Raw genomic sequence first — 16,536 nt, forward strand, 5'->3', positions numbered from 1 at the left:
CTAGCCAGGCCAATTACAGAACACAGCAGGCTCATGAGTGAAATTATTTCACAGTGACATACTAACAGTGTAAAAATAGGAGGTGGATGATTAAGTGTTAAGTGCATTCATGTGACAATGATGAGACTTACCACTACATTTAGCAGACCTCCATAGGGGCCTATGTCTGGCTGCCAGAGACCCAAAATATATCTGTATGGATGGAGCACTACAACACAAAAGCAAGATACACACTTAGAAATAGAAGTTACAGAGAGGAGTGCCAAATGTCATGCAACAGCAGCAAATCAATGTAGATTGAAAAAAGAGGAAAAAATTATTGCAGGGCATTAAAGCACGGTGCATAGCTACATACACCAATCAGCCATAACATTAAAACCATTGACAGGTGAAGTGAATAAAATTGATTATCTTGTTACAATGGCACCTGTCAAGGGGTGGGATATATTCTACAAGCGAATAGTCACTTCTTGAAGTTGATGTGTTGGAGGCAGGAAAAATGGTCAAGCGTAACGATCTGAGCCACACTCACAAGAGCTAAATTGTGATGGCTAGATGACTGGGTTAGAACATCTCCAAAATAGCAGGACTTATGAGGTGTTCCTGGTATGCAGTGGTTAGTACCTACTAAAAGTAGTCCAAAGAAGGACAACTGGGGAACAGGGCCATGGGCGCCCAAGGCTCAATGATATGCGTGGGGAGTGAAGGCTAGCCTGTCTAGTGCGATCCCACAGAAGAGCTTCTATAGCACAAATTGCTGAAAATTATAATGCTGGCTATGATAGAAAGTTGTCAGAACACAGTGCATCACAGCTTGTTGTGTATGGTGCTGCGTAGTTGCAGACCAGTCAGAGTGCCCATGCTGGCCCCCTGTCCACTGCCAAAAGGGCCTACAATGAGCATGTGAGCATCTGAACTGGACCATGGAGCAATTCATGTGGGATTCATGTGGATGTTACTTTGACATGTACCACTTACTTAAATATTGATGCAGACCAAATACACCCTTCTATGGCAACAGTATTCCCTAATCGCAGTGGGATCTTTTAGCAGGATAATGCAGCCTTGCCACACTGGAAAAAATGTTCAGGAATGACTTGAGGAACATGACAAAGAGTTCAAGGTGTTGATTTAGCCTGGGCAAATTCCCCAGATCTCAATCCGATCAAGCATCTGTGGGGTGTGCTGAACAAAAAAGTCAGATCCATGGAGGCCCAAACTCACTACTTACAGGACTTAAAGGATCTGCTGGTAACATCTTGGTTATATCCAAGATATCACAGCACACCTTTAGAGATCTTGTGGAGTCTGTGCATAGATGGGTCAGAACAGTTTTGGTGGCACAAGGGGGACCTACACAATATTAGGTGGGTGGTTTTAGTTAGAGATTATCCGATATTCATTTTTTTTATAACCGATACCGATTATTTTCATGTTTATTTGCCCGTTAACCGATATGCAGAACTGATATTTATTGTTTTACTTCTGCTTTTGACACAATGATAACAACACCACTGAACTGAACAAATCGTTTTATTTATAACAATTTTGTCCTTTTCACTTCCTCCTTGCATACAAAACAAAACAAAAAAAACTCTTATTTATACACCAATAAATAAAGGGGTCTGAAAGCATGCAAAAAAAATTTAAATAAAGTGCACTATTACTAAAGTGTCTTTTTTTAAATAAAAGCTTTGATGAGGTAAACAGATTACTTGACTCCATGAGTTTGTCTCTATTTCTTAGGGCCAAGCTGCTTAAACTATATATCAAGCATTTATGTAACACATCTTATTTGTGCATTAATGGCTGTTATGTTAAATAAAGCAATTATATTTTACCTGCGCACACCTTTGTTGACTCGTCTCTCAAATTCAGTGCCGCAATCGTGGTCCTGCGCTCAATTCTCCAAACGCCCACAAGATGGCGCCATTTATAGGTAGATCCGATTTTACAAAACCGATATCCGATTACGGAAAAATACTTAAATATCGGGAAAACCGATTATCGGTCAATCTCTAGTTTTAATGTTATGGCTGATCGTTGTACAGTGGTGCCTGAAAGTTTGTGAACCCTTTAAAATGTTCTATATAGCTGTATAAATATGACCTAAAACTATGGATGCACCGAATGTTCAGCAACCAAAATTATTCGGCCAAAAATAGCAAAAAAAAAAAAAAAAAAAAAAAAAAAAAAAAAACCACTTACGGTGTTTGGCCCGAATAAGTGAAAAGGCCAAATAAATTTGACCGAACAATGACGTGTTTGATGACGCGTTCAAATAGCCTAGCAACCAGAGTCAGACGCGCGAATTTCACGACCTCCACTTCTGGCAGCGCACTCGGAGAGATGAGGGGGCGCACACATACACGAGCTACGTGCACGAGTGGCCAGCGAGCACATGCTCTTCGGATGTTGACAACCGTGACATTGTTTACTGTGGACACATGCATATATTTTGTTTCTGTTCCGGAGTATTCTGTCACATTGCAAGACGTAAGGGAGTAGAGTACGGAAGCAAGTAAAGACGTATTTATTTAAGGGCAGGCAGACGAATCCAAATCGTAATCCAAAAAATGTAGTCAAGACAGGCAAAGGGTTGGGCAATCGACAAACAGGCATAAACGGGGCAAAGAAGGAATCAGAGTTGCGGTCACAGAAAACAGGGTCAAAACACAAAACAAGAAACACGAACTAGTACTATGGACTGGGAGCAGAAAAACCAGCGGGGACTAAATAAACTGATCTATAGTTTAAACTAACTAAATCTATCAAGGAACATAACATTATCAACGTATCTAACTATACTATATCTACTATAATAGTCTGCGAGGTGTACAGGGACGCGAGCGGTATATATCCCCAATATAATCAGCCGTATATAACTGAATATAACCATTTTTTGCACTCTTGTCAATGCACTTTTTAATGCTCTTTTTTGTTGTAGGCTACAGAGTGTTCCATTTTTTCAGCAGTCAGTTACAGGCCCAACATAGGCTATTCAAGGGGGGCTCAAAGATGATCACATCAAAATATTTTTATTTTACTAATTTATTCATTTAAAGTTATATTGTGCCTTGTTGGTAGCCTATGCCTTCTGGAATGAAAAAAATGTTCAGTGTTAAATAAATATTTAGAAATTGTTTGCAATTGATTTTTTTCTTTGAAAAGCAAGACAAAATAGTAAAAATCACATTTTGACTATTTAATTTATGCAATGGTGAAAAAAATGGCAAAATAAATGAAAAAACGTGATAAAACATGTCCGGTATTCGGCCAAGTTTTTCATTATATTCGGCTTCAGCCAAGAATTTTCATTTCGGTGCATACCTACCTAAAACATCATCAGATATTCACATGTCTTAAAATTGATAAAGAGAACCAATTAAACAAATGAGATAAAAATATTATACTTGGTCATTTATTTATTGTGGAACATTATCCGATATTACATATCTGTGAGTGGCAAAAGTATGTGAACCTTTGCTTTCAGTATCCGGTGTGATCCCTTTGTGAACCAATAACTGCAACGAAATGTTTCTGGTAACTGTTGATCAGTCCTGCACATCAGCCTGGAGGAATTTTAGCCCATTCTTCAGTACAGAACAGCTTTGACTCTGGGATGTTGGTGGGTTTCTCACATGAACTGTTTGCTTCAGGTCCTTCCACAACATTTCTATTGTGTTAAGGTTTAGGACTTTGGCTTGACCATTCCAAAACATTAACCTTATTCTTTAACCATTCTTTGCTAGAATGACTTCTGTGCTTAGGGTTGTTGTCTTGCTGCATGACCCGCTTTCTCTTAAGATTCAGTTCATGGACAGATATCCTGACATTTTCCTTTAGACTTCACTGGTATAATTCAGAATTCACTGTTCCATCACAGATGTCAAGCCATCGTGTCCCAAATGCAGCAAAACAGACAAACCATGATACTACCACCAGCATGTTTCACAGATGGGAGAAGGTTCTTACGCTGGAATGCAGGGCTTTCCTTTCTCCACACATAAGCCTTCTCATTTAAACCTAAAATTCTATTTTGGTCTTGTCTATCCACAAAACATTTTTCCAGTATCCTTCTGGCTTGTCCGAGTGATCTTTAGCAAACTGCAGAGGGGCAGCAATGTTCTTTTTGTAGAGCAGTGGCTTTCTCCTTGCAATCCTGCCATGCACACCACTGTTGTTCAATGTTCTCCTGATGGTGGACTAATGAACATTAACATTAGCCAATGTGAGAGAGGCCTTTAGTTGTTTAGAAGTTACCCTGGGTTCCTTTGTGACCTCATGGACTACTACACTACTTTGTTGGTCGAACATTCCTGAGGAGGGTAATAATGGTCTTGAATTTCCTCCATCTGTATACAATCTGTCCGACTGTGGATTGGTGAAGTCCAGACTCTTTAGAGACAGTTTTGTAACTTTTTCCAGCCTGTGGAGCATCAACAACTATATTTCTAATGTCCTCCTTTGTCCATGCCATGATATACTTCCACAAACATGTGTTGTGAAGATCAGACTTTGATAGATCCCTCTTATATAAACAAAACAGGGTGCTCACTCACATCTGATTGTCATCCCATTGATGACTGACTCTAATTTCTGCTAATATTAGAGGTTACCGGTGGCTTAGTGGTTAGCACATTCGCCTCACACCTCCAGGGTCGGGGGTTTGATTCCCGAGTCGAGGCCCTGTGTGTGTGGAGTTTGCATGGTCTCCCCGTGCTGCAGGGGTTCCCTCTGGGAAACCCAGTCCAAAGACATGCATGGTAGGCTGATTGGCATGTAAAAAGTGTCTGTAGTGTGAGTGTGTATGTGATTGTGCCCTGCGATGGATTGGCACCCTGTCCAGGGTGTTCCCCACCTTGTGCCCCATGCTCCCTGGGATAGGCTCCAGGTTCCCTGTGGCCCTGAAAAGGATAAAGCAGTATAGAAGATGGATGGATGGATTTTAGAGGTTCACATACTTTGGCCACTCACAGATATTTATTCTTGGATATTTTCCTTAATAAATAAATGACCCAAATATAATATGAGTCTCATTTCTTTAATTGGGTTCTCTTTGTCTACTTTTAGGACTTGTGTGAAAACTTGATGTTTTAAGTGATATTTATACAGATATACAGAAAATCCTAAAGGGTACACAAACTTTCAAGCACCATTGTATGTAGTTTTCTGGTGCTCTGTTTCAGTACAGTGTATGTGTATCCAGATATGTGTTACTGCAAACAGTAGAAATAGTCATTTAATTCAGTTAAAAGGACTTAACCACTATTAACCTGTTAATTTTCACTCAGGAAGTAGACAGTGTGGATACAAGCAGGAGTTATTACTAAAAGAACCACTTCACACCACTTCATCAGGTTAGGTTCTGCAGGCCAGTGTGTGTCATATACTCACACATGCAGGACACAGGCATGCCAGATACCAGGTAAAAGATGCCCTTTTATGCTGATATAACATCGCCGCTCTCCCCCTCAGCTTGTAACCCTCAATCAAACAGATCCCAGAACAGCAGCAAAGGGCAGCCTCTACAAGACCACTTTGTACCAAAGCACATCCTGATGAACCACCACATTCAATGCTCACACCTAGCAGTACATACAGTGTGTGTACACGTCCCGGTAGTCCATGTGCTCATAATCGGGCAGGAGCTTCATAAAACGCCCCGACTTCACCCTAGGGTTCACACCTGGACATGTGGACCGACCAGAAGAGGACAGGAGAGGTAAAAAGCAAAAAGAGGACAAGAGCTGACCACTGATGCAAGCTGCACACTGTGTGTGTGTGTGTGTGTGTGTGTGTGTGTGTGCGTGTGTGTGTGCGTGTGTGTGTGCGTGTGTGTGTGTGTGTATTTTGAAAGACTCAAAAGGAAACAGAGTATACTGTATGAAGCATGCCTCTTTAGTACATGATATGAAATAACTAGAAAAGATTCAAAGGAATGATTATTTTTCTTCTTATTATTTATTTTTATTATAGTTATATTTAGTTTTACATCTGTAGTGCACATGTGATTACAACAGACAGGACTTGACGTTTCTCTGTACTGAGAAAAGAAATCCATTTTCCTTAAAATGTGCTTGTAATAACAGTCTAAGGGTAACTGAAGTTTATGTGAAATACATTTTTGCAGCATGCTTACAAAACCATTTGTAAATTCATCTTTAAATTTGCAATAATTGTATTTTAGAGACAGGACTATTTTCATAGGGAAATAATTTATGGTTATGCATTATGAAGATACAGTCCAGTGAAAAAGTATTTACCCCATACTGATTTGGTCTGTTTTTGTGTATATCTCATACTAAATAGATTTAGATCTAGTTTTAGATCTTCAAAATAAATACACCATAAAACAAAGGCAAACGGAATAAACGCACTACACCGTCTTTTTTTATTATTATTGAAGCAAAAAATAAATTATCCAGCACCTATCCCCAAATTTAAAATCTGCCTGTGCCACCTTTAGCAGAAATAACTGCAACCAAATGCTTTTGATTACTGGAGATTAGTCTTTTACTTACTTCTAGGACTAGGACTTACTCATATGCTTTGGATCATTGTCAAATTCAATTTATTATTGCAAGTTGCCCAGGCCTTGAAGCAGCAAGGCATCCCCACACAACTACCACCATGCTTGACCGTACGCATGATCTTCTTTTTGAGGAATTCTGTGTTTGGTTTATGCCAGATGTAATGGGACGCCTGTCTTCCAAACAGTTCCAGTTTCGACTCATTAATCCACAGAAAATTCTCCCAAAAGTTTTGAGGATCATCAAGGTGTGTTTTGGCAAAATTCAGATGAGCCTTAATTTTCTTCTGGGTTAGCAATGGTTTTCGCCTCGCTACTATTCCATGGATGCCATATTTGTCCAGTGTCTTTCTGATAGTGGAGTCATGAACAGTGACCTTTATTGATGCAAGAGAGGCCTGTAGGTCCTTTGATGCTGTCCTTGGCTCTTTTGTGACTTCCTGGATAAGTAGTTGCTGTGCTCTTGGAGGAATTTTGGAAGGTCGGCCAGTTCTGGGAAGGATCACTTAGGGCTGGGCGATACAGCTAAAAAAATTTATCATGATATATGTTTCATATCATTCGGTATCGATAATTATTGATTTTTTTTTCTTTTTTTTAAACAAAGACCAGTAGAAAAAAGGTTTGAATTTAACCACTGTATTTTTTATTTACCCACTTTATTAAGGCAAACAACAAATAATTTTAGTTTTAACAGTCAAAAACAAAATAGAATTTAAATATCTACTTATATCTTATATGAAGATTAAATAAATAAGTGTTAAATTAACTGTTGAACTTAATACATGAAATGTTACAAAATGTGTGCAATGTAAAAGGCAAACTTTAAGGGAGATCAACATCGCATTATAGAGCAGAATGTGACTCCTGGTGCTCTGGTTTGTGCTCAGCCTGTTAGCATAATTAGCCTAGACTCGTATAAAACTTACACTTTAACTTCCGGATAACACTATGCTGAAGTCCACGTCTGACGAGTCCAGCTCCTGCTCTGAGGATGCTCACTGTCCTCCCCAGAGCCGACATTTTAACAGAAAACACAAAAAGCAGTAAAATGTCACATTTCTTCCTTGCCCACTGTTCAGAGACATACGCATTGTACATGCGAGGAACACTGCGCATGCGCACTACAAGTCTCACAACTTGTGTTTCCATACTTGGCCGGGACGGGGTCTTTTTGCAAAGCTTACATACAATGCTGTTCTGATGTTGGTCAGACAAAAAGAAATCTCCTCAGCAGGCACTAAACTCATTTCCGTATGTGTTCATATGTTCTGATATCACGTGCCGATGACGCAACCGAAACCCCCAGATACGCAACTTGTTATCGGCTGTTTGCATGTCTCTCGTACCACACTCCTTTATCAAGGCATATGAAAGGCTGTTTATGATCCAGGGATGGCGCATGCTTGAGGGTTGTTCATGCAACCAAACTTCATGTCTGTTTACATTTTATTGAGCATTGATAAATACAGATACCATTTTATCTTCCAGCCCTAGGTTCTCTACTGTGCTGAGTTTTTCCATTTGGAGATAATGGCTCTCACTGTGGTTCTTTGGAGCCCCAGAGCCTTTGAAATAGCTTTGTAACCCTTCCCACACTGATCTATTTCAATCACCTTCTTCCTCATCATTTCTGGACTTCCCTTCAATTTTGGCATAGTGTGTTACTGGGTAAGACCTTTTAACCAACTTCATGCTGTTGAAAAAGTTCTATTTAAGTATTGATTTGATTAAACAGGGCTTGCAGTAATCAGACCTGGTTGCGTCTAGTCCAGCTGAACCCCATTATGAATGCAGTTTCATAGATTTGAAGTATTAGTAATTACGGGGACAAATACATTTTCACACAAGCCCAGTTTGTATTGGATAACTTTTTTGCTTCAGTAAATAACATCATTTAAAAACTGTAGTTTTGTTTACTAAGGTTGCCTTTGTTTTATGTTTTTGTTTTAATTTCTGAAACAATTTAGTATGAGATATACACAAAAACAGAAGAAATCAGGATGGAGGCAAATACTTTTTCACAGCACTGTAATCGTGTGGGCATAATGATGCACGGTACCTTAATATAGGGGTCATCAACTGATGGCATGAGGCCCAATTGCACACCCAAGTATTTCAGCAAACTAAACTAAAAAACATACTGCAGCAAAGCCAATAAACATACAAAAACAGGTCAGCATTCAGTGAATTGTGTTTACAAAAACCACTGCAGCTTCTGGTGCAGATCCTCTGTTGTGGCTTGTGCAATCTCATGTGATATATAAATTATTTAGTTGAAGGAAGCTCATCAAACCAGAAAGGAGTCACAGAGCTAGAGACATTAATTTGGAAAGGGAAGAGTTTTCACAGACTTATTATACACAGATCATGCACTTTTCCCAGCAACAGCTCACTCTGTGACCTCTGCTGTTTCTCAGATGTGTTTTATTCATAGAAATGCATTTTCCACCATTGTGAAGTGAAGTCACTGACAGGGTTATCCACAGTGACGTCACAGGCCCAACTAATCCATAATGAAATTCGTTGTCGATTATTTTAATTATCGATTAGTTGTTGCAGCCTGACTCTATATATAAAGATATACAAACACAGCCAATAACAAATCCTCAAAACATAAAAAGTAAAGTAGGCCTTAATCATACATGCTCAAGGACAGCCTGTGTTGATGCAGTTAAAGGCCATTAGGTGTGGACACCGCAGCATAAACATTAGAGTGCAGCAGAAGGCCATTAATAAATGAGTGCAAGCATATAGAGGCATGTGGGCCGGGAATCGAACCGCCAACGCAACGTTTAGTGGACAATTAATCTCCGTAACTGTAACTAACTAACTAACTAACAACCCGCTCTACCACCTGAGCCACAGCTGCCCCCAACTTGGTGGAACTTGGATTTCATTTCATCAACTATGATAGTTTCATCAAAAAGTAAATCAATGCAAGATGCAGTACGTAAGTAAAAGTAAATTGAAAATGACTTACCATTAATGCAACTTCCAAATATGCAAAATCATCTGTTCGGACTGGAAATAACGATACCCGTCCTCTTTTTTTTTTTCCTTTTAGACATTTCACCTTAAATAACTGAAAACAGACTGGCTATGTAGTTTTCAACCAATTTATGAATTAGGGAAGGAAATTACCGCTCTGCTCCACACTGTCCAATGATATTTGTGCCTGTTGTGCCACATCACGATTGGTTTGTGTATACATAACAAACAAGAATCGATTATGAATTATGTAATATTTTAAAGTGTCATATATAGAGTTTAAATTGAATTGTCATAATAGCTTTCATGATTTGTGATTGTTGGTTTTTTGTTGAGTTTTTTTCTGCCATTGAGCCATAGGTAATCACTGAAAGAGCCATAGGTTCCCGACCCCTGGTCTAGATGAAACTGAAAGCTTTTACCATGCAAGAAGAAGCAAGAAGCCTACAGGGTGGATGCTGAATGGAAGCTACATCATACATTCAGTTCGATTACACAGATTTGTTTGGGTTAAAACCAAATTCAACATATTCTAAACCTTATAGACATTGACTAAGTTTACATGCACATCAAATTCTGTTTAAGGTCTATATGCGGGTTGCAGCCATATTCTGAATACTATGTATATATGCGTATAGCATCAAAAATTCCTGTATACATGGTTGTTGTAAGTATGGCTAAGTAGCAAAATCCATATAATCTCCTTTCAGTGCATTTTGTGAATAAGGTGTTTACATGCAACAAATTTCTGACTAAAACAGGTATATTCCAGGGGTAGGAATCAGACTTTGGGGAATCAGAATACTGTCTTAATCTGAATCAGTCAATTGGATAGCAACGTTTACAAGAATCAATACTAATTCAAATATGGCAAAATTCTGAATAATATCGGAATATTGATGGGCATGTAAACGTAGCCATTGGGACTTTATATGTAGAAGTCCAAAAGTCAGTTAATGTATAGTAAAGCTGTACAATGTATTGTCTGTCAGTCATTTTCACAATAATATCACAGAAGCCTGAATAATATCAAATAATCCCTCGGACACATTATAATATATTTGCTGATTTCTGGAAGGGTTCTAACCTACTTCGTAAGGTTCATGAGGATATTTTTCTAAATCATGGCAACGGCATGATTTTTTTTTTTTTATTAATTACTTTTGAAATTAATTCATTTAATTTCAAGTGAATGCAGGCGATTGTTTAAATCCAGTTTGCTACTTTGATTTGAAATATCTGGCAATATGAGTATCCTTACGTTTGACATAAAGCTCCCGGCTGGACATCCCCGCTACCTCCATCTTCCGCAGGTCATCCTTCATGCCAAACTCTGAAGAAGAGATTAACAAAAGGGAAACACAATACTTAGGTTCATATGTGTAGAGTAATACATATGTAATACATATTAATTTGTAATTAAAGTGCTATTGCAAGCTACTTGCAGATTTTGTAACCCGACTGTGTGCACATGCGGAGAAAATTCTAGGCTGCATGCCAAACTGCATAATGCACACAACGCAGTATTAATAATGTGTAGTAACAGTAAAGGTGTATGGTAGTATTAGTTTGGGACATGGCCAAAGTGTTAGTAACTCTGAGGATATAAATAAATGCTGTCATCTCCTCAGTCGTACAGAAGAATATAATAGCTATATTGAGCAGAGCACATCAGTGTGACAGTTATAGTTACTACAATTAGTAGTAGGTGCAACTTGAAAACCTGTCGGTTGATCTGCTATAATCTCACAATGTGCTGCTGTCTATCTATCTAGCTGTCTATCAATGATGGCTCCATGTACCTACAAGGCCAATACACATGAACTAGCCCATTAACCCTAGCTAGCTAAAAGTGTAGAGAACAAAACTATCATATCTGATCACTTCCAATGTGTGCCCAAATTGTTTATTCTGTTCTCGAGCCTGTCTAAAACATAAGGAATTAGTCAAAACACAGACCAACAAACACAGGTTACACATCAAGATGAACAGACACGCCAGACGACTCACTCTCGTCCAATATAACCAAGTATTAAATAATTTAATAATTGTTTGGTTTACATTATCACACTCTTACTCTTCCCTGATTGGCTGCTGGCTCCCTCTGTCACCATGTACTCTGACTACTTTTGTGCCTGAAGCAGAGACATGGTGATATTTGACATATCTAAGCTGGCAAATTATGAACGTGCACACATTTCCTTTCAATTCTGACCCTACATTCCTGACATAGTACTGATTATTATCATTACTCTTACATGACTGTCAGGGCGACTCACAGCAGCTCAGGAACATAATTTTGATCCCCTGACTCCATAATATATAGACACATTTTAATATTTAATAAAAGAAAAATCCTATGCACTATAGTTTTAAGTATGCTTTATGCTGTGCTTGTCTGGTTAAGGGTTGCCAGGTCTTCTGTTTTCTTGCTAATTTTTTTGCAAGCCAATTGGGTAAGCTGGTATGTTGTTTCTAACGTAAACAGTATATGCACTGTCTATCATCCATGTATGTGGACTGTGGTTGTGATTCAAATGGAGTAATTCAATTTAAGGTAAATTAACTATACTGACATATGAATTGAAATAAAGAATTGTAACTATAGTAAAGGTATATGAAATATAAATAACATATACTATCCAAGTGCGGCACGTTTATACAGAAGGTAGTATTGCTGCCTCACAGCTCTAGGGTTTGATCCCCAACTTGGGTTACTGTGTGTGGAGTTTTGCATGTTCTCCCCGTGTCCACAAGTGTTTCGTCTGGGTTCTCAGGTTTCCTCCCACCTCCCAAAAACATGCCAGTATGTGGACTGGCTATGGTACTGTACATTTCCCCTACATGTGAATGACTGTGGGAATGTATGTATGTATGTGTGTGTGTATATGTGTTTGCATGGTGCATCGGCCTCACGCCCAGTGAGCTTCAGTTCCACCGTGACCCTGTCCAGGATATAGTGACTACTAAAGATCAATGTATCTACTGCATAAATATCCTTGTTGGTTTTACTACTATTTATTTAAAAACGTGTTTTGGGATGTTAGTTTGTAAATATTACAATATATTTAGCAATGGTGGTCATGATTTTGGAGTGGTTTCAGATTGTGAGATTGTTTATTGAAAACCAAGCTGGTTTAAATGCCAGTGAACAGGTTTTGGGACACAGAACTGGCAACCCCGATCAAAGGGTGCCATTAATGTTTCGCATAATCTTTATTACCCTGTGTCAATATCCAAAAGGGGAATATTTTCTGTCCTAAAACAAATCGTAAACAATCGTAACAAACGCCGATCTTTGATCAGTCTCAGTAAAATGATATTTATATTGAAACTGTTGACAGCTAATAAGATAGCAGACAGATAGGCCACTGAGGGAAAAAGTCAGACCTGGATCAAAACTCTTTCATAAACAACGTCACATAATATTTAACTGAGCGGTCAATGTCTCAGCCTTTATATATATGGTCCGAAGAACATATGCGTTGTTTACCCTCTACACAGCGTCTTCTCCATATAGTCTCAGTGCTGAGGATCTGCCGGAATTTCTTGCACACCAGGGCCAGGTTGGGCAGCGCCGTGCCGGGCAGAGAGGAGAAGATCTCTACCAGAAGCTCGGGCGGTAAATCTAGGAGAGATCGGGGTTGAGGAGGCGCTGCTGCAGTCCAGGCCGTGTCCTCTTCATTCTCCAAGCCCGCGACACTGCGATTGGCCGAGGCCTCGTCGCACACGGAGCCACGGCCTTTAGGACAAGCGCTGAGTGCACGCGCTTTGCTTTTAACCACGATCTTCTCCTCCTCCTCTTCTTCGCCCATGTCCACCTCAGAGTCGCTCTCCTGCTCGCGCTGGCCGTGTCTCTGTCTCCGCCTGCACCGCCGCGACTGGCCCACCCCACATAGCCTGGCACACACCGCCATCTGAGCTCAACGCCAACCGGCCACCATTACATTACATTACATTACATTACATTACGTCAGCTGTCAGAGCGACCGCTTATTCCGCGTTCCCTCTCTACTAACTCCCCGTACCGACGAGTGACTCCGGCTGACTTGTTTCCTTTCCCAGCTGTATTTCCACAGGCCCCGCCTCCTGTGTCAGGATTGGCTATCAGAATCAACCTAGCACTCACAAGCAGCTCGTTGATTGGTCAGAGAGCTACTTATAAATATGAGCCATGAGGAGAAACCGAGGGGTGCAGACCAAAATTCAATTTCGGCTCAGTTCAATTTTCTTTATGTAGCCCTTTGAACAATAGACATTATCACAAAGCAGCTTTACAGATGAGCAGACATAGAAATAGATTTAAACTGATCCCTAATGAGCCCAGCCAGAGACAACGGTGGCAAGGGAAAACTCCCTGAGAAGACATGAGGAAGAAACCTTGAGAGGAACCAGACTCAAAAAGGAACACATCATCTTATGGGTGGCACTGGATAGTGTGAATATAAATCCGTACGTCCATTTTCCATACCTCTTATCCTACATGGGGTCGTGGGGGAGCCTGGAGTCCATCCCAAGGGAACTCGGGGCACAAGGCATGGGACACCCTGGACAGGATACCAACCCATCGCAGGGCACAATCGCATACACATACCAAACTTCTCAGGTGAAGAGGCATCAAGCAGACGTTGTGTATTAGGATGGTCAGGCATCTCATGAGAGAGAGAGGAGAGAGAAAATTAGGCCTAATGGTTCAGTGTAGTGACTGGGACACTATACTGTAAAAACATCTTTCAGATGAGACGTTAAACCGAGGTCCTGACTCTCTGTGGTCATTAAAAGTTCCAGGACACTTCTTGAAAAGACTAGGGGTATAACTCCTGGCAAAATTAACCCATTGGCCCTTTTCTATCATGGCCCCCTAATAATCCCCATCTCTGAATTGGTTACATCCTCCTCTCCACTAAGTGTGTGGTGGGTGTTCTAGTGCACTATGGCTGCCATCGCACCATCCAGGTGGATGCTACACATTAGTGGTGGTTTGAGGAGATTCTGCACCCCATCCCCCAGACAATATAAATCTCTTTGAGTGTCCAGAAAAGCACTATGTAAATGTAACTGTAAAAATGATTAAGGTATATTATATATTTATTGGTAGTAATAAACATACTAAGCGCTACAGGAAAAGCCCAAATGTGGTTTGACTTAACCCTGGGAATCATACTTTCCATTAGTATTGTAAGAAATACTTGAATTTGTGCAAACTGTTTTTTTTTCCTTCTGAATTCGTATGCCATTTTAGAATGACGGGATGATCAGTCTTGCACCAGTATCTGTTAGTATATTTTCCACTGATGACTGATAATATCCTCTCCAGGCTGCAGCATATCCTGAATGCCAGATGTCTTTGTGTACTTTTGGGCTGCCAGTCTACTTGTATGTAGCAAAATTACACAGGAAAACAATAAAAGACAAAAACCTTGTTTAGTATTGTAAAACAAAATGAACAAGACAAAAATTCGTCAACTCAGCCACTTATGTACTGGCAACTTACTGAGAATGGAAAATGGCATCTTCTAACAATTTTAGATAAATAATAAAATGTAGTTTTTACTTTTTGTACATTTTAATACTTGAGTACATGTAAACCTAGCAATGTGTTTTCACTTTCACTTGAGTACATATTTGGCTGTATACTTCCACTTTTAATTGAGTAAAACTTTGACATATTATGTATGTTTTCACATAAGTATAATTTCTCAGTACTTTTTGTAGTCCTGCAATGTTCCAGTAATGTTCTGGTAACCTTTAAATAATTTGAACCTCTCTGGAACCTTGCACAAACCTGGGACGGCTAGGTTGGAATTATTATTTATTGCTGGCTTTGCAGAATACACAACTTAAGTTTGTAACATGGAATATTTATTGTTCCACATTCCTTTTTGGTTGATGAATAATTTAAACAATGGCCTATCTATTGTAAGTTGTAAATGTAAAAGGACCTTCTGCACTTGGTATATTAATTTGTATAAAAAATAATAAATTCGACCTTTTTAAAGAACCTCATATAAGATAATGTTACAGGAAAGTTGCTGAGGAACCAAATGCTGAGGTTTGGAAATTGTTTTGGTTTGCTGGGTAATTCTTTAGTGAAAATTGACTAGCTCTCATCTATGTGTGTGTGTTTTTTTATATTAATCTAATATTTGATAAACGCGTCATGTAGTAAGCAATCCAAAATAATGAGAAAAGTAATTTGTAAAAAAAATAAAATCAAATAAGGGCTGTTGAGAGGCCGTTGTAAAATAGGGGGCTTTTTTGAAATTCTGGCATCTTTATTATCTTTATTAATCGTGCTGTCGTGTATGAATATATTATCTTGGGTTTGCACGAAAAGCAGTTTGACTGTTGGATGCTGCCAAGAGGAGCAGATGGTGTGGAAAAATAGTCGAGCCAGCCAGGAGTCGAACCTAGAATCTTCTGATCCGTAGTCAGACGCGTTATCCATTGCGCCACTGGCCCTATAGGTACCGATGGGGAAACGGGTCCCTCATAGTCAGTCAATCTAGGGGACACAGCTAATAGTGGTAACTGAATTAGTTGAGCTCGTTTCAGTTATACAACACTCCTCATCACTCCAGTCGGCTTTGCATGTGTTAGGACTTCACATGTCCTCAGTCTACCTGTATTAGTTCATTAACGTTAATTACGGAGACGCATGAAACAGAAAATCTTTTTAAACAACGTAGATTTTTTTCAAGACTCGTGTTTACGTTTGCAGTGAAACGTTATTTTGTGGTTTAGTACAACCTGCATACCAGTAGGTGTATCCTGTTTCGCAAATAGTTTTTCTTTTATTTAAAGACTAATAAACCAGTTTTATTATCGGAGTGATTCGCTGTTCATTACATTTATATTGGCAATTGCACCTAAACGGGATTCGAACATAGCAATCAGGAAGCAGTAGTTCCCCGCGCGTTCCTCGGTTACGTTAGGTTGTTTCTTGACGTGTGTAATGATTGGTCGGGGAAGGCGGGGCTTAACGGAATGGACCAATGAGAATACATAACGTA

The 16,536-nt window shown here is 39.5% G+C and overlaps 1 protein-coding gene and 1 non-coding gene across 3 annotated transcripts in view; both read right to left on the bottom strand.

The window, feature by feature from the left end:
- Positions 1-13,606, bottom strand: part of fbxo31 (F-box protein 31) — a 23,619-nt gene extending 10,013 nt beyond the window's left edge. Inside the window, exons 1-4 of one of the 2 annotated variants that reach the window (XM_053685995.1) lie at positions 13,017-13,606; positions 10,785-10,856; positions 5,603-5,689; positions 132-208 (exon numbers count right to left, since the gene is read on the bottom strand). In XM_053685995.1, the coding sequence (XP_053541970.1) occupies positions 132-208; positions 5,603-5,689; positions 10,785-10,856; positions 13,017-13,440 (660 nt within the window). In that variant the 5' untranslated portion in view covers positions 13,441-13,606. The remainder of the gene's footprint in view (positions 1-131; positions 209-5,602; positions 5,690-10,784; positions 10,857-13,016) is intronic. The other variant, XM_053685996.1, reaches the window with a different exon arrangement.
- Positions 13,607-15,912: 2,306 nt separating this feature from the next.
- trnar-acg (transfer RNA arginine (anticodon ACG)) lies at positions 15,913-15,985 on the bottom strand. The gene has a single exon. It is a non-coding gene; the product is annotated as a tRNA-Arg (tRNA).
- Between the last annotated feature and the right edge of the window lie 551 nt (positions 15,986-16,536).

The sequence above is a fragment of the Ictalurus punctatus genome, chromosome 14 (assembly GCF_001660625.3).
Source record: "Ictalurus punctatus breed USDA103 chromosome 14, Coco_2.0, whole genome shotgun sequence".
Lineage (NCBI taxonomy): Eukaryota > Metazoa > Chordata > Actinopteri > Siluriformes > Ictaluridae > Ictalurus > Ictalurus punctatus.